Below are 23,612 nucleotides of genomic sequence, written 5' to 3'. Positions count from 1 at the left end.
TTATGATCTTAACACCGTGCTGGTCTACAAGATCTGGGGGCAATTGATGATTTACGCCCCCGATCAAGCCGGCGCCGTTCTGGATGCCTTTACGGGGTGGCAGCTCAACGGAGCCTCGGATTTCAAATCGACCGTGGCCATTGACATCTCCTTGACATCTGTAGTCATTGGGCTTGTTTACTCCGAGCCAGCTGACAATCCCAGCGCGTTTGCGCCATACTATAATCTCGAACCGCTAAGCCCTATTTACCACACCCTATGGTCGTATGTGCTTGTTCTTTCTATTAGAGAAAAGATATAGGCAAATAATCAATATATTCGATGATAATGATACTGATGTCAAGGATTTTGAATGCATATATTATAATAGCGAAAATAAACGATATCTCTCAAGAGGATTGAGGCTATCAAAGCACTTTTGTATAATCAAGAATTAGACCAACTAAAAATGAGCATGAAGGGCCTAAAAATTACTCGAACTCCTTATTGACCGGGCTTCACTTGAACGAACAGAGACAAATGATACTGTAAGATTAATTGATTTCCCAGGTAGGGAATGACCTCCTAAGGTGGAATATTGCCGATCATCTTAATAATTGAGTTATGCTAGGGGCTTTTGATTTAACTCAAATTTACTGTGTCGATTACGTTGACAAAAGACTATATCAAAAAAGGGAAGTGAATAAAAACACATGTGCCTACCCCGGTAGACCCAATTAGTTTGAAAGAGCTATGAAACTTTGTTGTGTGGGGTTGAATTGTCTCGAACAAGTCTTTCATCACATTAAAGCTTCGTTTCTTCATAAGATTCACTTTTTACCTAGGTAGGAAGGCCGAAAAGTCTCCGATACTTTCAGGTCTGGTCAATTTAACCAGGAAAATCATGTTACTCAGAGATAGCTCAACTTAAACCACACCAAATTCCGTTGATTAAGATAAATTTAAACGTACCATGGGCAGAGTGACCTTGGACAGTAGATCTGTTCAAGGTGTCCAAGACTGATCGAATATAGAAATACCTGCCAAGAATGAAGATCGTCTGGTGATATGTCCAGACCAATCAGATTTGCGGATGTTTGAAGTCAAAATACAAGCTAATTGGTCTGATCCATGGCCGGGGTATATCCAGCTCTACAGGGTTCATCCATGGTAGAGATGATCGACAATACCAGAGATCCCTTTCCAACAACATTCAACGATATTTTACGTAGTCAATAGCTAGTACACTATTGTTATTCAGTGGCCGAGCACCCGGGGCTTTTGAAGAAATTAAGAAAGAAAAAAAAGGCAAAAGATTCACACGGAGGAAACGTTGATCACCATATCTAGAGAATCATTTGAAGTCATTTATCGGTCTGTTCGACATAAAGATTCGTTCGATTGCATCATAGGGGAGTAGAGGAGTATATTGAGATGAAGAGGTCAGGAGAAATCTAAGTTTCAGATCCGGCCTGGCGGGTTGTTTCCAATGGCCGCAAAAGGAAATCGGTCGGAAAGTACCTCACCTCTGCGACTTTTAATTAACTCAAAATCAAAGGTGAATAGCATGCCAGGACAAACCAAATCATGGTTCGACTGAGCCCCGGCACCTACTGTCATGACTTAACCTTGCCGATATCCGGGGATTCCGGATGCGGCTGGTGGAGCTCCCACGAACATTTCGTGGTTAAAGCCAAGAAATCCGGGTGATTTTTCCTGTATATCTATAGAACGGCGATGTTAATTGCCCATTGATTGGCCCATTGAGCTAAAGGTAGACAACCCCCATTGGGCTCGAACGATTGAATTGGCTTTCAGTGTTGAGGCAAAACCCTAAATGGGGTCGTTCTTTGCAAGGAATCAATTGAATTGTGTCATAGGTCAGACTCTAGACTGCTAGATGATCGATCTTGCGGTGTTAGAGTCGCGCCCGTGCGACAGAAATTAGACAAAAGCCGTAGAAATATCATTGACAATGTATGAAATAACCCTATCAATTTTATGAAATATCCACAATGCATTCACAATTGGCTTCCGAGCCAGAAATTATCCCTAATATGGAGAAAATGAAGAGCAAAATGTCAAGTCCAGGTGACATGATGAAAGATAGAGGTACAATGCAGGAAGTAGCTGACTGCTGCCATTGTGCTGTGGAGGAATTGGACGACCTGTATCCCTGTACGCCTCTACAAGAGGGGATGATGGCTACCACCTTCAAGGAATCAGCAGCATATACCGTTGAATACACCTATCAACTGCCATCTGATGTTGAAGCAAGGCGTTTTCGTGAAGCTTGGAAGAACGTCGCCCAGGCGAATCCAATTCTCCGTACCCGCATTGTTTCAACAGCGCAGCATGGTTGTGTCCAGGTTGTTGTTAGGCGCAATCCACCATGGCAGATGCAAAGCCCACAGCAGACTCAACAACACGGAAATGCTGTCTCCTGGGAAATGGGGGCACCCCTTGTCCGATTCACATTGAAATCGGACCCCAGTGGCTATGAATTCCAGGTATTGATCCACCATGCTCTGTGCGAAGACTGGTCAATGGCCCTGTTGCTGCATCAGGTAGAGGCAGCTTACAGAGGTGAACTGTTAACACCGCGCCCATTCCGACCATTTATCGAATACATCGGCATGCAACGTCCAAAGGCAGATGAGTATTGGACCGAAATGTTCAAGTCTGCCGATCAGAGCGAGATGAAGACATTTCCATGCCTGCCCAGACCGGGCTATCAACCTCGACCTGCAACGACTATGTATCACACCATGGCTCTAGCCCCAGGCCACGACACTAGCTTCAGTCTAAACACCAAGATGCGACTGTCATGGGCCATACTGCAGTCGCTTCATACAGGGACAGTCGACACGTTGTTTGGTTCCATTGATTCAGGGCGCGGAATGGCAGTCCCAGGGATCGAAAGCGTCAGCGGACCAACACTGGCCTGCATTCCTGTCCAAATTGTCTTGAATCCCGATGACCGTGTAGTCGATGCTTTAAAAGCCGTGCGGGCGCAATGGCTGAGAGAAATGGAATTTGGACAAATTGGGTTGCAAAATCTACTTCATTTGGGCCCAGGACCAGCAGCGGCATGTAAATTCCTAACGCTGCTGGCGGTCGAACCCCGTGAGAAGCACAGTGCGCCACGTATGTTTGCTACCAAAAGGGAGGTACAAAAGGTGTACGATACCTATCCATTCATCCTGCGCTGCCGGGACTCATCACAGGGTGTTACAATAGAGGCACACTTTGATCCGGTTGTGATTACGGATCGACAAACCGAACGGGTCTTTCAACAACTGGAAAACATCTATCAACAGGTCAATAAAGCGCCTGAAACCACGCTCCGAGAAATCAATATTTTGAGTTCACAAGATGAATCCAACCTGATAGAGCTAAATCTGCCGATTCCTCCCCCAGCTTCGCAGACCCTGCATGACCTCATCCACGATCGTGTTGAGATGTGGCCGGAGGCCCCAGCCATTTCGAGTTGGGATGGAGATATGACATATAAGGCTCTTGACGATATGTCGTCAGCAATAGCAGCCCAGCTTGTCACGCGAGGAATACGACCGAGAACTCACGTAGCCGTTTGTGTTGAGAAAGGCAAATGGATGCCAATCGCTATGCTGAGTGTAATGAAGGCCGGTGCGGCTTTTGTTCTGCTTGATCCATCACATCCACCTGCAAGACTGAAACAAATATGGAGACAACTCGATGCTCAATTTATCATTACGTCGAAGGCCCATTCAGAGCGTGTGTCGGAGTTGCCGGGCCAGGCGTTTCACATTGATACTGAAACGCGGAAATTTACTCCCGTACCCGGCATGGATTTGCCACTGGTGATGCCTGTAGATCCTGTTTACGTCACTTTTACATCTGGGTCAACAGGAACTCCGAAGGGTGCAATTTCCCACCATGACGGGTTCGCGTCGAGTGCATTAGCTCACGGAAGGTTGTACGGATTCACGCAAGAGTCACGCGTTCTTCAATTTGCATCTCCGGCATTCGACTCATGTATTATTGAGCAGCTCACCACATTGATCTTTGGTGGATGCGTGTGCATTCCCACGGCTAGTGACTGTCACAGCTCGCTTTCCAACGCGATCAACACATTTGGCGTGAACGTGGCCTGCCTCACACCAACTGTCGCTCGAATCCTATCGCCTGAGTCCTTGCCGACTCTACGGTCACTTATCTTTGTCGGCGAGGCGGTTATAGCGGCTGACGTCAAACAGTGGCAACAGTTTGTCAATGTTCGAAACGCCTATGGACCGGCTGAATGCTCGGCCGTCTTCAGCGTGCAGCCCAATTTACAGTCTTGTGATGCTTCGAATATTGGTTTCTCCACAGGCTGTGTTGGATGGATCGTACACCCGGACGATCACGAAATCTTGATGCCTGTCGGTTGCATAGGAGAGTTAGTGATTGAAGGCCCAACTGTCAGTCGAGGTTACTTGCGGAATCCCAAACAAACCGCTGAAGCCTTTATCACTGTTCCATCCTGGCGCCAACGTCTTGGCGGGAATGGCGGAATAATGTACAAGACAGGCGACCTCGTACAGTATGCTAAGAATGACGATGGGAGCATCTGCTATTTAGGGCGTAAAGGCACCCAAGTCAAGTTCCACGGTCAGCGCATTGAAATGGCAGACATCGAGTATCATTTGCGCTCCGCATTTCCAGATTCCCAACAGGTTGTCGCAGAGATGCTGCCGACGAAGGAGCCGCTTCTAGTTGCCTTCATATACTTGCCCGACAACAGTTCCCCATCATCAGGCAACAAAGGAAAAGTTTTCTACAATGAGCCCAGCAACGATTTCCGACTGCAATCCTCAGCCGCTCAGGATAGACTGGCAAACTCACTGCCTTCTTTTATGATCCCAAGGCTGTTTCTGCCGGTGGCACACATTCCACTCACTGCTTCCAGCAAGACCGACCGTCGAGCTTTAAGAGAACATGCAGCCTCGCTATCTTGGAACGAGCTTCAAGATTATCGGGCGTCTAGCGGGACACCGCATCGGGGATCCACGCCCAATGAGGCAGTGCTACAGAATATTTGGGCCCAAATTCTGAACCGAAAGCCGGAGGAGATGGGCGTGAATGAGAATTTCTTCCGCCTGGGAGGAGATTCTGTTAGTGCGATGCAGATAAGCGCAAGCTGCCAATCTGCTGGATTCAAACTCACTGTTGCCAATATCATGGAGTTTCCAACAATTGCTGAGCTTTCGGAGATAATGCAAGTGTGCAGCAATCAATCGGCGATATCACTTCAGCCGGGCACTGATGAGGAGCAGTCGGGGGAATGGTTTGACCTATCCCCAATCCAGCAACTATTCTTCGAAAAAATGCCCGAAGGACATAATGGCTTTACACAGCAGTTCATGTTGCGACTGTCGGAGTCGATCAATGCGTCCAAGATTCAACAAGCGATGGAGCTGGTGGTTCGGGAGCATTCCATGCTACGAGCATGCTTCAAGCGCTCCTCCGATGGCAGATGGAGGCAATCCATTCGAAAAGCCACCGAAGAGACTTTCATGTTTAGGCATCACCCAATACCGAGTCCTGAGTCGCATGCCTTGCGGGCCATACTTGGAGAAAGCCAACGTGCAATGGACATTCAAAGTGGGAGAGTTCTGGCCGTCGATCTCATAATCACACCCAAGGAACAGTATTTATCAGTCATGGCACACCATCTGGTCATCGATCTGGTGTCTTGGCGTGTGTTGTTGCAGGATCTAGAAGATGTTTTGACCACTGGTTCTATCGGGGGCCTCCCTTCCCTGCCTTTCCTGCAATGGTGCCGCATGCAAAAACTGTACAGCAAAGAATGCCTTGACCCTAGTACCTCAATCCCAACCGACATTCCCAGCCCTCCTTCGGAGTACTGGGGGACTTCAGTAAGCACAAAACCTAACACTTGGGGTGAAACCAACCACGAGTCGATTTCCATTTCAGAGGATGCCACCCGTGCAATTTTGAGCTCCTGTAACGATGCGTTCCACACACGTCCAGTTGAAATCATTCATGCCGCGATCATACGCGCATTTTCGGACGTCTTTGATAATCGGGTTGCGCCGACTGTATTCAGTGAAGGCCATGGACGAGAGCCTTGGGATTCAGAGATTGATATATCTCGGACGATCGGCTGGTATACAACTATGGTCCCTTTCTTTGTTGATGCAAACCGCGGCCAACCCGTCGCCGATCTTCTAGTGCAAGTGAAGGAGCGCCGACGTTCGATGCCTAGCAATGGGTGGGAGTATTTCGCTTCCCGCTATCATCACGAAGATGGATCCAAATATTGCCAGAGCCATGAGCCCATGGAAATCCTCTTCAACTACACCGGCCTCTTCCAGCAGCTAGAGAGGTCTGATGCGCTACTACAATTGGCCACCTTACCTGATCATGATCTAGTCCCCATTCCGGCCGATTTGTCCCGGTTCGCACTGATTGATATCTCCGCGACGGTCATGGAAGGTCGTCTGCTCATCTCGTTCTGGTACAACAAACACATGGAGCATGCTGAGAAATTAAATCAATGGATTCACGAATGCACGAAAGTGCTTGAGAAATTACCAGCAACCTTGCAGCAGACTGGACACTTCACCCTGTCTGACTTCCCTTTGTTGTCGATCAAGGAGGAAGCAGACCTGCAGCGATTGATTGGTCACATCAACAATACTTGCAAGTTTCCCCAGAGCAACATCGAAGATATTTATCAATTATCGCCCATTCAACTAGGAATGTGGCTGAGTCAACTGAAAAGCCCCGATATGTATTGGTCGCATATGGAATGGTTCATTCGCCCTTCCTCGGCTCTTGTGGCCATAGACCTCACGAAGTGCCGGAGCGCATGGCAGAGCGTGGTTGATCGTCATCCTATTCTGCGCACTGTCTTTACAGAGAGTCTGGATGGCAGTGGGCAGCCAGTTCAAGTTGTCTTGCGGAAAGTCACCGCAGCTATTCACACTGAAAACGCCACAGATTTTGAGAAAGATGTGACTTCGTCGAATGCCGAAGAAGAATGGATAGGAAAAGCCCCTCACAGAATTTTCCTCCAAATTCAGCCCGATGGCAGTGTTCTTTGTAAATTGAGTATCCACCACATGCTAGTGGATGGTGCTACTCGCACCCTGATCCTATCTGACTTTCGTGAAGCGTATGATGATCGTCTGACCGACAAACCGGGTTCTCCTTACAGCTCCTTCCTAACCTACCTGCGAGAAAAAGACAGCTCGGGGTCATTGAAATATTGGAGGCAGTATTTGCAAGGCGCCCACCCGTGCACTTTTCCCTCGCTGGAGTCCGTTGATATTGGGCAAGAGACGCTGCATTCGGTTCCATTGCGGTTTCCCTTCAGTCAGAGCCTACAGAAATTCTGTCAGCAGCGGGGAATCACCGTTTCCAATCTCTTTCAAATTGCATGGGGCCTAGTCCTGCGTGCTTACACCGGCTCTGATGCCGTATGCTTTGGCTTCCTGGCGTCCGGGCGAGATATTGCATTACAAGATGCGCATTGCATTGCGGGGCCTATGATGAACCTTCTGATCTGTCGCCTTACCCTCAATGAAGATGCAAAAATCAAGTCAATTCTTGTAGAAAACCAAAGCGCATATGCCCGCAGCTTGGGAAATCAGCATTTTGGGTTAGCAGACGTTGTTCATTCGCTGGGTTTGTCAGACCAGCCTCTGTTTAATACAGCGATGTCGTTGCAATGGGAGAAGTATGATCCTGAAGCAACAAAAGGTCATGGCACCAAGCTTGATTTTGTCGGTGGACGCGACCATACAGAGGTATGCCAGGGGAAGATCACCTGCACAGGGTTAACGACCTTACTAACTGATTGCAGTATCCCCTCACCGTCAATTTGGCGATTGGTAGCCAGGACATTCATGGCGACCTAACTTACAGGAGAGATACCCTCTCTGATATCCAAGCTGAGTTTGTTGCGGATGCATTCCAGCATGCAGCGGTGCAAATATTGGACCCGGAGAACAGCTACATCTCCGATATTGAACTGCTTGGACCAACCAACCGGGCACATCTTTTGGATCTAAATGGAGAAATTCCGCCACCGGTACTGTCCTGTATACAAGCCAAAGTTCACGAAAATGCGCGGAATGAGCCAAGTGCAAATTCAGTAGAGGCTTGGGACGGAAGCTTTACTTACCAAGAGCTTGTCACGTTATCATCGTGCCTTGCTCACTCCCTAGTTCAACACGGGGTTGGTCCGGAGATATTCGTGCCGATATGTTGCGACAAGAGTAGGTGGGCTGTCGTCGCCATACTTGCAGTGTTGAAAGCAGGCGGTGCTTTTATTCTTTTGGACCCTTCGCACCCGTTGGATCGCTTGCAGGACATGTTGCAAGGGGACTTCGATTGTCCTTTGATTCTGACATGCTCCTCTCGCGCCGATAAAGCATTGGGTCTTGTGTCTAGCGCAATTGTTGTGGACGATAAGCAGCAATGGTATACCGAAAGTCATAGCGTTGGATCTACGGCTGAAACATCACCCACATCTGCGGCATATGCAATCTTCACGTCCGGGTCCACTGGAAAGCCGAAGGCCAGCATCATCGAACACCAGTCATTTTTGTCCGCCGCCGAAGCGCACCGCAAAGTGCTTCGCTTGGGACCTGGTTCCAGAGTCCTTCAGTTTGCTTCATACGCATTTGATGCCAGCATCGTCGAGATCCTTTCAACTTTACTCGTCGGAGGTTGTGTATGCATCCCTTCCGACTCTGATCGTCAAAGTCGCCTGCAGGATACCATGCATGAGCTTTTGGTGAATTGGACGCTTCTGACACCATCTGTGGCCCGACTTCTGAATCCTCAAGATCTTCCTTGTCTCAAAATATTAGTCCTTGGTGGTGAGGGTATGAGTCATGACGATGTGCGCCGTTGGTCCCCCCATGTTCAGCTCATGAATGCGTATGGCCCATCTGAATGTTCAGTGATTGCAACTGCGCAACCATCCTCGCGGGCTTTGGCCGTTAACCCAGCCAATATCGGGCAACCTGTTGGGGGTGTTGCTTGGGTAGTTCATCCAAGTAATCCCAATCTCAGAGCTCCAATCGGGGCTCTTGGAGAGCTTCTAATTGAAGGTCCCATTGTTGGTCGAGGATATCGCAACCGTCCACTGCTCACGAAATGTGCAAAACCAGAGACACCAGCCTGGCTAGAAAATATCCGAGGAACTGCAGACTGCTCCTTGTATAGAACAGGCGATCTCGTACGCTATCTACCCGATGGATCCATGCATTACCTTGGTCGGAAGGATCGCCAGGTGAAGTTGAACGGCCAGCGGCTCGAGCTGCACGAAGTCGAATACAACGTACAGCGATGTTTCCCAGGAAGGCCGGAAGTTTTTGCTAGCATGGTAAAGCCCGAAGACGAGGGGAGTACCTACCTGGTGGCCTCTGTTCATCAACCCTCGTTCTCCGTTATCGCACCCGATTTCGCCGCCACAGTGCAGCAGGTGAAATCCCAGCTGGAGGCAGAGGTCCCTGCTTTCCTCATACCGACAGCAATGATTCCACTTCTTGAAGTACCGCGGATGCCAAATGGAAAGGTCGACCTTAACAAGATCTGTGCAAATGCAGGAAGTTCCCTAAGATCCCAAAGCTTTGCATCGGTTGACAAAGCAAAATTCGTCCCCGATGCGGAACTAAGCCAGGCTGAATGCTGTATTCGACTCCTATGGAGCAAAGTTCTCCGACACCCCGCAACAGCTATCGGGCCAAGTGATCATTTCTTCCGCCTCGGGGGGGATTCGGTGGGAGTCATGAAGGTAGCGTCGTGCGCAGGCGCTGAGGGTCTGAAACTCACGGCAGGGGACATCTTTTTGCATCCCGTCCTGCGTGATCTCGCCCAGGTCTATATTCAGAGTCTGTCAAAAACAGAAGCCGAGCCCTTGGAACCATTCAGCCTTCTCCAGCCCCATCATCAGATTGAGGCTCGGAACGTAGCCAGCCTTCAATGCGATATCCCAACTACCGAAATCGAAGACATATTCCCTTGCACCCCATTGCAAGCTGGCCTTGTAGCTCTGGCTGCCGAGAAAGCTGGTGCCTATGTCGCGCAGCACCGTTATCGACTCCCCGAGGGCATTGACCTTGATCGATTGCAGCACACCTGGGAAAGAACATCGGCCGTCCATCCTATCCTTCGAACTAGAATTGTGGAACTGCCTGATCTTGGATGCCTGCAAGTTGTGCTCCAAAATCCTGACTTGGGCTGGAGAGTCACCGAAAATGAACCAGAGGCGCTATTGGAGTCGGAAGCTATATTTGGCAAACCATTGGTTCGTGTGAATGTTCTCCGTCACAAGCCGGACATCCAGGGTTTCGACCAATATACATTGGTTTTGATGATGCATCATGCGCTATATGACGCATGGACCCTGCCTCAACTCATCGAGTATGTTCGCGTCGCCTACAAAGATCCAAAGCATGAGCTCAAGGAGCCCGCTCCATTTCAAAGATTTGTGAAATACACAAGCTCTCATTCCACACCTGCCCTCCAAGCTTGGCGTGAGCAACTGAAAGACATCTCAGCAACACCATTCCCCACTTTGCCAACCCCATCCTATCGGCCCAAGGCACTAGCACAAAAATACATGTCAGTAATTACCGGCCCATTTTCAGAGCATTCAGTTACCAAAAGCACTGCCATTGCATTCTCCTGGGCTATTGTGCAGTCACAGTATCAGAGCGTCGATGATGTCATTTTTGGAGTTGTGTCCACAGGTCGTCAAGCTCCAGTGCTAGGGATTGAAACAATGACTGGTCCGACCATTGCAACCGCACCATTGCGGGTTACGCTGAGTTCCGATGATACAGTAATTCAGGGACTGGAAACACTCCAAGCTCGGATGGCCCAGATGGTTTCGCTTGAGCAGGCCGGCTTATCACAGATCTCCAAACTGGGGCCTGATGGTAAACTAGCTTGTTCTTTCCAGACTCTGTTAAACATCGAGTCACCATCTGGCAAAGTTCATGAAGAGGACGAAAGTCTCATGCAGCATATCGACACCGCTGCTGGGGAGGGTGCTTTTAGTACATATGCGCTCCAGCTAACATGTACTATGGATTCGGATATGGTTGATGTTGAAGCTTTGTTTGACCAGAATGTGGTGCCACCTTGGCAAATGCAACGCATATTGGACCAATTCAGTCACATTCTGCAGTATGTCTGTCGCGTTCCCGATTGTTTGGTGGAGGACATCCCAGTTCTCAACGATCATGATCGTCGCCAACTCCAGGAGTGGAACACCCCAGCCAGTCTTCAGATGCCTGTCACTGTTACAGAGATGATTTCTCAACATTTCACTACCCAACCGTTAGCTCCCGCTGTGACAGGATGGGATGGAACTTGGAATTACCAGGAGCTAGAGCAGATTGCTGGCAAACTAGTCACGGTTCTAGATCGACACGACATTGGATCGGAGAGCTTAGTTCCCATCTACATGGAGCGCTCGACATGGACGATAGTTGCCATTCTCGGTGTGATCCAGACCGGAGCTGCTTTTGTTCTCCTGGATACATCTACTCCCATCTCTCGTCTTCAGACTATCTGTGAGGAAATTCAAGCTTCCTTTATCTTGACTGGGCGAGAGACTGCCACTACTGGCAAGCAACTAGCACCGACCGCTATTCTTGTTTCTGCGGATACTCTCACACCGGAGCAATCGACGGACTGCAGCGAGAGGCATATTTTCCCAGATCAACCTCTCTATACTGTCTTCACCTCTGGTTCAACTGGTCAACCAAAGGGCGTCGTAATCGAGCATGGCGCATTCGTCACTATGGCGCTAGCATGTGCGCGTCGGATCGATTTGAGATACGATTCCCGCCTGCTCCAGGTGGCATCTTACGCCTTCGACGTCAGCATTGGGGAGATCCTCGGTGTTCTCATTACCGGAGGATGTCTGTGCGTTTTGTCCGATTCCGAACGCCAGGAAGGCCTTCCCCAAGCGGTGTCCAAGATGAAACCATCGCATGCCATCTTCACGCCTACATTGCTTCGAGTATGGACTCCGCCCGACCTTCAAGGTATTGGAACTATTGTCATCACAGGCGAGGCCGCACGACAGAGTGACATTCAGCAGTGGGCACACAAGGTTCACTTGATCAATAACTATGGCCCTGCTGAGTGTACTGTATTTTCCACTTCTCAAGGCCCTCTTCGTCCAGATTCTGCGGTCACAAACATCGGATATCCACTCGCAGGATGTGCTTGGGTTGCGCATCGGCAAGATCCTAACAGGCCAATACCACTTGGAGCTGTCGGCGAACTACTCTTGCAAGGTCCGCTAGTCGGTCGTGGGTACCTTAACAATCCCGATCAAACAGCGGCCGCGTTCGTCCCTTGTCCACAGTGGGTGGAAGAGATCGTTCCCGGCAGTGACGATTCTACCTTCCATCGGGTCTACCGCACAGGTGACCTGGCCAAATTTGAAGCAGATGGTTCTTTGGTTTACCTTGGACGCAGAGACCATCAAGTCAAGCTGCGCGGTCAACGTTTCGAGCTGAGCGAGGTCGAGGACAACATCCAACACTACTTCCCCGGAACACTCCGAGATGTGGTCGCGGAAATCGTGACGCCTGCTGGAAGAACCACAGCCCCTTGCCTAGTCGCATTCTTGCTCCTCGATCAATTTAAAAATGAACAGCGCGCACAGAATGCGCCTTTAACGCCGCTGGCGTTGGACATAGCAGTGCCGCCGAATTTCGAGGCAAATATCTCCACTCTCAAAGAAAAACAACGGGAGACACTGCCTGATTATATGGTCCCTTCCGCCTTTGTCCCACTGGCTCAGATGCCGCGCACCATTGGTGGGAAAGTCGATCGACGTCGCCTGCGAGACACGACGATGCAAGTATCTCGACTAGAACTGGAGTCTTTTGCACCAGCTACCACCACAAAAGAAGCAATGGTATCGGAAGATCAGAGGTTACTCCAGGCTATTTGGTCCAGGGCTTTGAGAATTACAGCATCAGACATTGGAGCAGACGACAGCTTTTTCAGACTGGGCGGCGACTCGATATCCGCCTTGCAGGCCACATCGCAGGCTCGAGCCAAGGGAATGTCGCACGCTGTGGCAGATCTCTTCCGGTTGAAGACAATCCGCAAGATTGCGCTGGAGTTCCCGACATCACCAGTTGCTGCTCCAGTCCCGCCTCTGTCGGATAAAGTGGCTAGTCGGACATCGGACATCAATGGGGTAGTCCACCCATGTACGCCGGCCCAGAGAGCCATTCTTTTAAGCCAGGTACAAGACCAGAGCAGCTATGCACCGCAGTTCTTGTGGCATGTATCAGCACGCAAGTTCGATGTGGACGTTCATCAGCTGGCGAACGCATGGCAGAAGGTCGTTCATCGACATCCAGCACTGCGAGTGACCTTCCATCCGGACGAATCACATCAGGATTACTTTCAACAGGTCGTTAGGGACGCTATAGAAGCCCCAGTGTCGATAGTTCCCGAATTGACGGATATTCCCCCGGATATGCCCGGCCCCATCACAACCTTGGGACAGATCCCACATTATCTCACTATCTACCGAACCGCTGCTAATGATGTTATTTGCTGCCTCGATATCAACCATGCAGTGATCGATGCGACCTCTATCTCAATTGTGGAGAATGATCTGCGCCGCGCCTACCACTTCGAACATCTCAATCCACATGGTGAGGCGTACGAGCGTTATTTGAACCTGGCTCTGCAAGATCAACCCGAGGCCGCTCAGGAATACTTTGCGTCCTATCTGGCAGACCTTCCATCGCCAACTCTTCTCCCTCGGCCATGTTCCACGGCAGGCAATCAAGATCTAAACGGCCCCCAAGATACAATGAACCAGATCGATATGAATTTGTCGTGTGCTGGATCAGAGATCGAGACGTTCTGCCGCTGGACGGACTGGACGCTACCTAACGTCTTGTATTTCGCATGGGCATTGACCCTATCCTCTTTCACAGGTACCCAAGACGTATGTTTCGGCTCTCTCACAAGCGGCCGCCATTTAGCAGTGCCCCATCTTGCGGATGCAGTCGGCCAATTTTCTAACATGTCTGTATGTCGGATTCGTCTTATTCCGAATGGCGGGCTTGATGAAGCCGCATTAGATCTCCAAGAGCACTATGGCCATGTTCTCACCCATCAGACCTTCCCGCTCGTGTCAATTGCCCGTTCAGCAGGGGTAACTGTGGATGAGATAGCCTTGACAGCCGTCAATGTCCAATACGTCAACTCTTCTACGTCCCAAGATGATTTCCAAGATTGGCTTGATTTGAAACCCCTCAGCGGACGAGATCCTACTATAGTGAGTACCACCTACCAGTACAAATTGTAGTGTGCAACGGCTAATCAGAATTGCGAAATAGCAAGATGTCATGCTATATGTGTTGGTGGAGGAGACAGGAAACCTGCGCGTGTGCATGTCGCATCGTTCATCGCACATCTCGTCTGAACTCGCGACACAGCTGGCGCAGTATTTCGATTTGGCTGTTTCTGCTGTTTTGCAGAAGGAGCACGGTCTCGTAAGAGACCTGCAAATTTTCAGCGCCGCTGACGAGCTACTTCTTCGCTCTTGGAACACCCCGCTGCGCAGCCTAGAGCCCGTATGCATTCATCAAGTTATTAACCGACGTGCATTGGAGCAATCAGCCATGGTCGCTGTCAGCGGTTGGGATGGTGAATTTACTTACAAGGAATTGGAGCAAGAGGCTTCCAGGACTGCTGCGGCCCTCATTGCTAAGGGATGCAAATCGGGAGACCATATCCCTGTTTGCTTTGAGAAATCCCGCTGGGCAATAGTCGCTATCTTAGCGGTTATGAAGGCTGGGGCCACCTTTGTACCTCTTGATCCGACTCACCCCTTGGCCAGGCTACAAGAAATTTGCCGTCGAGTTCAAGCAAATCTCATCATTTCTTCAGCTAATAAGGAAGCACTGAGCTATAAATTGGCCGTCGATGTTCTTGTCGTCAAGGATGTGCGCCATGAGGGAGATGAGGCGGTTCCTGCCATCAATCACACTGTGGACCCTGAGCAGGCCGCATACATTCTGTTTACCTCCGGCAGTACTGGAGTTCCCAAGGGTGTACTCATTTCTCATTCAGCATATACCTATGCTGCGAGTGCACACATCCACGCACTCTCGCTGGATTCCGAATCTTGCGTATTGCAGTTCTCGTCTTACTCATTTGACGTGGCGATAATGGAGATTTTGACAACTTTGATCGCAGGCGGTACGATCTGTATCATTTCGGATGATGAGCGGAGTCAGATGCTGCTTGCAGGTGTCTGCCCTAGGCAGGTGACGCACGCTTTCTTGACGCCGTCTCTCATCAGTGCATTGGATCCGGCTCGTGCCTCATGGGTGCAAATCATTGCCCTGATAGGTGAACCAGTTTATCCCGGCCATGTTGGTCAGTGGTATGGTGCCTGTCGCTTGATAAATGCATACGGGCCGACCGAGGGCTCTGTAATCAACACCACGCGCCCTGAGCTGTCCCCAGAATCAGATACCGTCAACATCGGATGGCCACTGGATGTTCATTGCTGGGTGGTTAATCCGCATGATCATGATAAGCTCCTACCTCTTGGGGCCATCGGAGAACTGATGCTCTGCGGTCCGACCATTGCTCACGGGTATCTCAATCAAGAAGAAAAAACCAAGCAAAATTTCCCAGAGGCCCCGCAATGGGTAAGCCGGTTCTTCTCTGATGTGCCTACTTGCTGGAGATTTTACAAGACGGGAGATCTCGTTCGCTACGATACCAAGGATGGCTCTCTCCGGTTTGAGGGGCGAAAAGACGAGCAGGTCAAAGTCAGAGGACAGCGGATCGAGCTTGGAGATATCGAGTATCACGCACAACGCTGTTTCCCTGGAGCTCGGGAGGTTATCGTCGATCAAGTCACGTTACGAGAGACGAAACACTCGGTTTCTCCAGGCCATCAGAAAATACCACGACTGGTTGCATGGGTTTGTCTGGGATCAGATGGTCCCGACGCCACTTCAAACGTTGGTGCAGAGAAAGACGCCATGGAGACCTTTTTGAGGTCGCCTGACCGAGCTTTCCATATAGCTGCCGCCACAGCCCTAGCGGATCTGCGAAACGCCCTCCCTAGCTATATGGTTCCATACATGTTCCTGCCAGTTAGAGAGTTACCTCTCATGAAGTCTGGAAAGACTGACCGAAAACAACTGAAACAGGCTACCTCGGCCATTGATGTTGAGGAGTTCGGTGGATTCACAGGCGAAGCAGTCGACAAGCAACCAGCCGAAACCAAAACAGAGGCTAAACTGCATTCGATTCTTGTTGACTTACTGGAGCTCGAATCGGAGGTGGTTGGCGTAGAAGACAGCTTTTTCCACCTTGGAGGTGATTCGATCCTGGCCATGAAGCTCGCGGCCCATGCGCGGGAGCAAGGTCTCAAACTCAGCTCCCATGACATCCTCCGCCACCCGACCATCCGGCATTGGGCCCAGATTGTTGATAGTGCCGATGAGAAATCTCCATCCAGATCTCAACAGTACACGCCGTTCTCATTGATCAAAGACAGCGATCGTCAAGCGATTCTTTCGACGCCTTTGAAGAATGGCGTTGTTGAGGACATTATTCCCGCCCTCGAAGTGCAGGTGTATTATATCCGGAACTCATCTCCTGTGTCCTTTGCCAATGTGTTTTCAGAACGTCTCGATTTCTCTCGTCTGCAAGAAGCTTGCTTGAAGGCAGTGCATGAATACAGCAATTTGCGCTCCATGTTTGTCACCATCAAGGACCAGATGTTCCAGGTGGTTCTCCAAGATTCCAAACCTATCTTTGAGTTCGTGGAAGACGACGACCCGGAAGCTTATATGGGCCGTCTATCGCGCAAGAAGCAGGTCCCTGCCACCGTGCAGGGAGAAATGCCTGTTCGTTTCACGATCGTTACCGCGCCCGGACGACCCCAGTGGGTATTCATCGTTCAACTTTCGCATGCCCAGTATGATGGGGGTTGTCTGGGAATCCTCTGGGAGGCTATCGGAGCTGCTTACTCGGGCTGCACGTTGCCACCCGTCACAGACTTCCGGCATCTGGTCCACCACAGACGGGGATATGATAATCGGGAACATCTGGCGTTTTGGAAAAAGTACCTCGCAGGATCCTGTACCAGTGCATTAGATCCGATGATGCTTGCTGGATTCCCCGGACCACCGGATAAAGACACTGTTCCACGTCAAGTCCGACGAGAAATCCCCAAACCGAGCCTCTTGTCGGAGATCACACTTGCCAATCTCGTGAAGGCCGCGTTATCTTGGATCCTTTTCCGTAGCTCCAACCGGTCGGACATTGTGCTTGGTCAGGTCGTCCACGGACGCGGCAGTTCCCTTCCGGGAATCGACACGGTCTTCGGGCCCTGTGTCACATTTTTGCCCATTCGCATTTTCAATGATCCGTCGTGGACTGTCGCAGATCTTCTGCAACACGTGCAGACACAGCAGCTTGCGACTATTCCCCATGACTCTGTGTCACTTATGGATATCGCGACGCAATCTACAGATTGGGGACAACATGCCAAGTTTGGTGTTGTTGTACACCACCAAGGCCTTGGTGCGGATGGTTGTCTGGAAATCGATGGTGTAGCATCGTCGTCCAGCGCGGGATGGGGAATACCAAGAGCTATCCCAGGGCAGGTGACGGTAACCTCACTAGAACAAGAAACAAGTCTGGACCTCATTATAGCTGGCCCTGTGGATGCGTTGGATGAGGAAAAAGCGGAGAGCTTTGCAGATAAGCTGGCAGAGGCGATTGGTTTGTTTTCCACTGGGTTGAATTTGCCCCTGACTACATTGGGGTTGGAAAATGAATCAACCTGATTGCACTCGCAAATTGGGATGGGATTGATACCAGCAGATAATGGGAGTATGCAATTGCCTCGGTCTTTGAGAAAGAAAGAGAAAGATACCCAGGTGGTGAACTTCAAATTCTGTGGTTTCACACTGCGCTGCGCTGCGCAGCACACTGTTGTTCGGCTTTTTATACAAATTGAATGTAGAATTTTGTAAAGATTTTGCTTGTATTAAATTCATAAAAATGAAACAAAATATATATTTTCCACAGAAGGTTTCTGCTGCAACTTGTATAAGTTTCTTAAGATATTTGAATTTATTCATGTAATTTTGGTGTGCAAACGGTTCTTATACCACCAATCACCCTTCAAGGGCCTTGATGCAAGTTCCAACGGAGCATTGAAAGATATATATATATATTAAGTTCAGTGGAGATAGGTTGAGTAAACATTTAGGAGAGTGATCTGAATCCCATCACAGATATATGTCGCCAGATAATTTACATAGAGCGGAATGAATGAGTGGAATGTTGTTTGAGGAGAGAGGAATGCCCTACTGATCTAGGGCTTGTGCTTGACACTGAAATATAATTAGCAAGGGTGTACCGCTGAGTCCCAGGGATATGTAGTATACGCACCATCTGCCAATAAGGGCCCTTTCTGCGCAGCAATTCGTGATGTGAGCCCTTTTCAAGAATCTTAGACCCTTGACCTCGCGCGCCCTCGCCAAAGACGAAAATCACATCCGCTTTCTGGATCGTCGCCAGACGGTGCGCAACAGCAATAATAGTCATACTCTTCTTACCAGCCAGCCGCTCCATGGCCTCTTGGACGAGTTTCTCGGATTGAGAGTCAAGACTGGATGTGGCTTCGTCCAGTAGCAGGAGTAGCGGTTTCCGGATCAGCGCCCGGGCAATACAAAGACGCTGCTTCTGGCCGCCACTGAGGGAAGTTTGGGCATTGACACCGAGTCCAGTAAGGTAGCCCTCCGGGAGAGAGCTAATGAAATCATGGATCTCAGCGTCTTTGCATGCTTGGATCATGCGTTCTTCTGTCTGCAGATCTTCGTTATCTTCAATACCGAGAAGTAAGTTGTCTCGGATGGTTCCCTCGAATAACTTGGGTTCCTGTGCCACCAGGGACAATGCCTTTCGATAGGATGCCCGTTGGATGGAGGATATGTCTCGGCCACCGAAGAGGATCTTCCCGCTGGTGGGGTCATAGAATCTTTCAAGAAGCGATATTACTGTTGACTTTCCGCAGCCTGAGGGGCCGACAAATGCGACAAATTGGCCGCTTTCAATGGAAATGTTAAGATCGGAAAAGGTGGACACGTTGCGAGACTGATAACTGAACGAGACATCGCAGAGCTCGACTGATGGACGTAGGTCTTGCGGCATGGGCTCGGCGGACGGGCTCTCAAGCTGACCCTGGGAGGGTTTTCGTGCGGAAAGAATTCGATTTGCGGATGCCTTGGCCTGTGCTACGTTGGGACCGAAGGAGAGGAATTGACCCGCCGCCTGGCCACCTTGGATAATCGCAATATAAACAACGAAGAATGCCACGGGGCCATATTCGCGGGATGCCAAGAGTTGTCCACCATACCTGTTGATGGGAATTGTCAGTCTTGGCTGAAAGCGATATGTCTATATGTGAATAGGTAGGCCCAACTTACCAAAACGTGAGGGCCATGGCACAAAGTTCAACACTGTCAGAAAACGCGAATATCAAGGTCGCATACCATGACTTCCGGAATGCCTTGGTTCTTTGCTCTTTCAGCAAAGTCGAATATCTTTCGATAATGGTGCTCTCCATCGTAAGAGCGGAGACAGTACGGAATGCCCTGATAGCCTCCGTCGCAAATTTGGAGCTATCCGCGTAGACTTCGGCGTTCATAGATTCAAAATGCGTCTCATAACGAATTCGCATAAAAGCCGCAAGCAAAATGAAGGGCATCGCTCCGAAAAATGTGACCGCTGCAAGTTTCCAGCCAAACGAGAATGAGATCGCCACACATCCGGCAACATTAAAAATCGAAATAAGTGGGAACACCCCCATCGGGCCTAACAGATCTTGAATCTGTTTTGGGTCCAGGGAAAGCCGTGAGATCAAAGTACCAGATGAGTTTTCTTCACAATCGTAGAATGATACCGGCCTTTTGAGGGTATTTGCAAAATAATCTTTACGGTAGCTGGATCCAATATACTGATGTTTGTTAGAAGAGATAAGGTGAGACGGGTATATGCCGACATACCATGGACATTGTATTGGCAGAGGTCCCCAGTAGAAAGTAGAAGGTAGACATAGCAATGGCTAGGACAAAAAACATCAAGGCCCAGAAATTAGCTTGATCAACCAGTTTCTGGCCTGTAAACTGAAACACCTGTATCAACTGGGCGAAGAGCCAACTTTGCAATGCGTAACCAGCTTTGAGGATTGCATTAGTTTGTGGCTCCGGTGCTAATTCATCGATCAAGTGTTGGTTGGGCACTTACATCCAGCTCCAATCGCAGACGCGATAGTCAAGACATAGAGAATCCAGTGACTGCGATGCTCGTAGAAAATAATTCCCAAGCTCCTCATGAGTCCCATGCTTTTAGCTTTCTTCGCAACTTGCGCTTCTTCCTCTTTTTCTTCGCCAACTGGATAGTCATGCGGGCGGATTTCTTCTTTCTGGGAAATGAGCAACTCTTCTGTCCCACTCTCCGTGGAGGCATCTAATGGCTCCAGCTGCTGTGCGTTCACCAAGCTGTGATACACTGCGCCCTGTAGCATGAGCTCTTGATGAGACCCTTGTTCCACGCAAGTCCCATCCTGCATTACAACGATATTATCTGCTTTGCGGACCGTCGACAAGCGATGAGCAATCATGATTGTAGTTCTGTCCTTAGACACTCGGTCTAGCGCCGCCTGTACGACCTTTTCACCGCGCACATCAATAGAGCTTGTTGCTTCGTCAAGGACGAGAATTGGAGGCTGCCCGACGATGCTTCGGGCGATGGCGAGTCTTTGCCGTTGTCCTCCACTCAAGGTGATACCACCTTCGCCGACCTTTGTGGAATAGCCCTGCTCAGTTTAAGATTATTTATTAGCTCTTGAAACCATCAGGTCTTCGAAATGCGGAGAATTCAATGACAAACCTCGGGTAGTCTCTCTATGAATTCATCGGCATATGCTTCCCTGCAAGCTGCAGTAACGAGTTCCAACTTTACAGATTCGGTCTCGTTCTCCCACTTGGATCCTATCAACCCAAAGGCCACATTTTGGTAGATGGAATCATTGAAGAGAAACGGCTCTTGCTGGACTAGCCCGACTTGCGATCTCCACCACTTGACGTCCAAGTCGTTGATATTATGACCATCAACGAGTACTCTTCCACTAGTTGAATCATCGGCGCCATCAGAGATTGCTTCAATCCGATACCATCTCTCAATTAAAGCTACTATGGTGCTTTTCCCTGAACCTGAAGGTCCGACGAGTGCTGTGGTCTTGCCCCGTGGGAAGCTTGCGCTGAACCCCTTCAAAACCTGCGTGTCAGGACGAGTTGGATACGCGAACTTGATGTTTTCAAAGATGATATCCGCTTGACTGGTGACTTCGGGGTCACGGAGACCACCCAGCGAGGCTGGCTCTGAATCTATCACTCCGAAGAATGCGCCCGAGGCACTGATCGCTTTGGAAATCGCCATTAGTGGCGCAGCAATACCTCCCATCACCGTCACGACCAATAGTACTGAAAAGAAGACCCTAAACAGATGTGAGTAAATGCGACCAGCAACTTTCAGTTAAAAAAACCATACGTAATCACAGTATTGATGTTCGCAATATGGCCTTCCCGATACAACTTCAATCCAAACCAGAATGCCAGCGCAAAACTGACATACATGGCGAAAAACAACGTTGCAAGATGAGTTCCTGTCACCAGTGACATCTTCAGTCCACGTTTACGGGCTTCGTCAATCCACTGCGAGTGCTTTTTGGTGAGAGGAGCCTCTGCGCCCAACGAGAACACCGTACGGATAGAACTAAACGCATCTGCGGCGATCGAGGCATGTTTATTATCAGCTTCGTCAATATGTTGCTGGCCCTTGATCAGGAAAGGGACCGTGAGACAGAAACACAACACGACAAAAAGAATCGCCGAGCTCACAACGAGTGTTAAGGCCCACGAGTAGCGGAATGCGATGGCGTATGCGGCGACCAGCAGGGCCAGTGATTGGAATAGAATAGCAAGGCGATCTGAAACACTCTGTTGGATCGTGTTCGACTGCGCCGTGATGGCGTTACTCACGGAACCCACGGATATCTCGTCTAATTTGCTGATAGGCATCGAGAATAGCGACTGAGTATATTCGAGTCGCAAGGCTGCCGATGCATAGAGACTGACAATTCGGAAGCATATCTGATGAATGGTGAGCTAAGTCTCGCCGATCTTGTTTCGATTTAAAACCAACCATGGCAATATAAGTAAGCGCGAACTTGCCGATAAACAAGTACACGATGTACAAACTAAGCCTCAGTCAGCCGGGAATGAGGAGTGAGAGAGACGAAGTAGGGCCGAACCTGCTTTTGTTGACAGATGCTTTGAACGTCTGCTCATTAAAACTCGTGTCTGGTAAGGCATACGAGTTGAAATCACCGACAATCTTGCCGAAAACAATGTTCATCAAAGGAAGTGCCTGGAGAAGTTAGAAGTTGACCTGATTGACTGGATTAAGCCTCCATACGATTCCTGAGCCCATGGCACATAGCATTCCCACGATCATGGCGAAAACTCCTCCATGTCGAGAGCCATAAGAGAGAATTCTCTGAAGGAATGTCAGTGCTCTGACAAAAAAACCCACAAGCTGTACATAGAAGAAGAAAAGTATTGTATTACCAAATAGCTGGAGAGAGACGCTGGCTTAGTTGTAATCTCCTTTCCTTTGTCAAGGGAGATGCTGGATTCATCAGGTTGGTTGGCGATCTTCGTTTCTTGGTGGAGAGTGGTTTCTTGTATTTCCCCGGTCGGGGAAGAAGACGAGGTCATTGCTTTGCGATCTGTAGGCTCAACAATGCTACAGACTTTCTGTCGTCATTGCGAGACCTGACATTAAAAGGGGGATGATAGAAAACACCTTTGATAGAGAAGTATATATAGAAAAAATAACTATTAAAGAAAGGATACATAGGCTGAAACATTGGAGGCCCGCAGATGACAGATATTACAGGTCAACTAATTGGCTCGGGCCCTCTGCAGCCTAATGCCAACACGAGAGTCATAGACTAAACGAAGGGCCTAGGTTTGGCTCAGTCTAGCTAATTCTAATTAAGTCTGATTAGGTAAAATGGTGCGCTACGACGTCGGAAGAACCAAATTGAGTAAATGTTTGCAATGATGTAACGACTTGTGTTCCCGTGGATTCACTTAGGGTTTTTCCCCTCGGCGGATGTAACGGATCATAGATTGAAATCTTAATGTTTTGACGTGGAAGATGCAATTACAAAGTTCACATTACCTTGCGAGTTTGGTACAACTTGTTAATTTGTTCACTGGTAGAAACTCACGCAACATCCATCGTCAAGTTAGAGCGTGGTATAACAGTCACAAGTTCATGATAACTCTGATAACTCTGCACTTTACTCGAATGCAAAGGTGTCTATTTCTTCTCCATATTATATAGTACCTTCAGTTTGGCAAGCTCAAATATGAGTATATTCCGACAAACAAGTACCGCAATCATAGAGTGAAATAAGCAACATGCTAGAGAATACAAGCGTACCCAGGATAGCATGACAGGATGTCATAGCAGCT

General features: G+C 49.3%; 2 protein-coding genes across 2 annotated transcripts; one reads left to right on the top strand and one right to left on the bottom strand.

The window, feature by feature from the left end:
• Positions 1–1,994: 1,994 nt before the first annotated feature.
• On the top strand, positions 1,995–17,846 carry N7529_008041 (uncharacterized protein; the record flags this gene model as incomplete). The annotated part of the gene is made up of 3 exons (XM_057243568.1): positions 1,995–7,775; positions 7,832–14,305; positions 14,367–17,846. 3 exons carry the CDS (start codon positions 1,995–1,997, stop codon positions 17,844–17,846), a joined length of 15,735 nt encoding a protein of 5,244 aa, XP_057095106.1.
• A 525-nt stretch (positions 17,847–18,371) lies between these two features.
• On the bottom strand, positions 18,372–22,847 carry N7529_008040 (ABC transporter ATP-binding protein; the record flags this gene model as incomplete). The annotated part of the gene is made up of 11 exons (XM_057243567.1): positions 18,372–18,398; positions 18,457–19,423; positions 19,494–20,023; positions 20,073–20,245; positions 20,314–20,884; positions 20,959–21,565; positions 21,619–22,220; positions 22,273–22,327; positions 22,382–22,497; positions 22,546–22,626; positions 22,698–22,847. The coding sequence occupies 11 exons, from the start codon at positions 22,845–22,847 to the stop codon at positions 18,372–18,374; spliced, it is 3,879 nt and encodes a 1,292-aa protein (XP_057095105.1).
• Between the last annotated feature and the right edge of the window lie 765 nt (positions 22,848–23,612).

Source organism: Penicillium soppii (genome assembly GCF_028829465.1).
Source record: "Penicillium soppii strain IBT 18220 chromosome Unknown utg000006l, whole genome shotgun sequence".
Taxonomy (NCBI): domain Eukaryota; kingdom Fungi; phylum Ascomycota; class Eurotiomycetes; order Eurotiales; family Aspergillaceae; genus Penicillium; species Penicillium soppii.
Note: the sequence above shows the minus strand (reverse complement) of the source record. Positions and strands in the feature narration are given on the sequence as shown.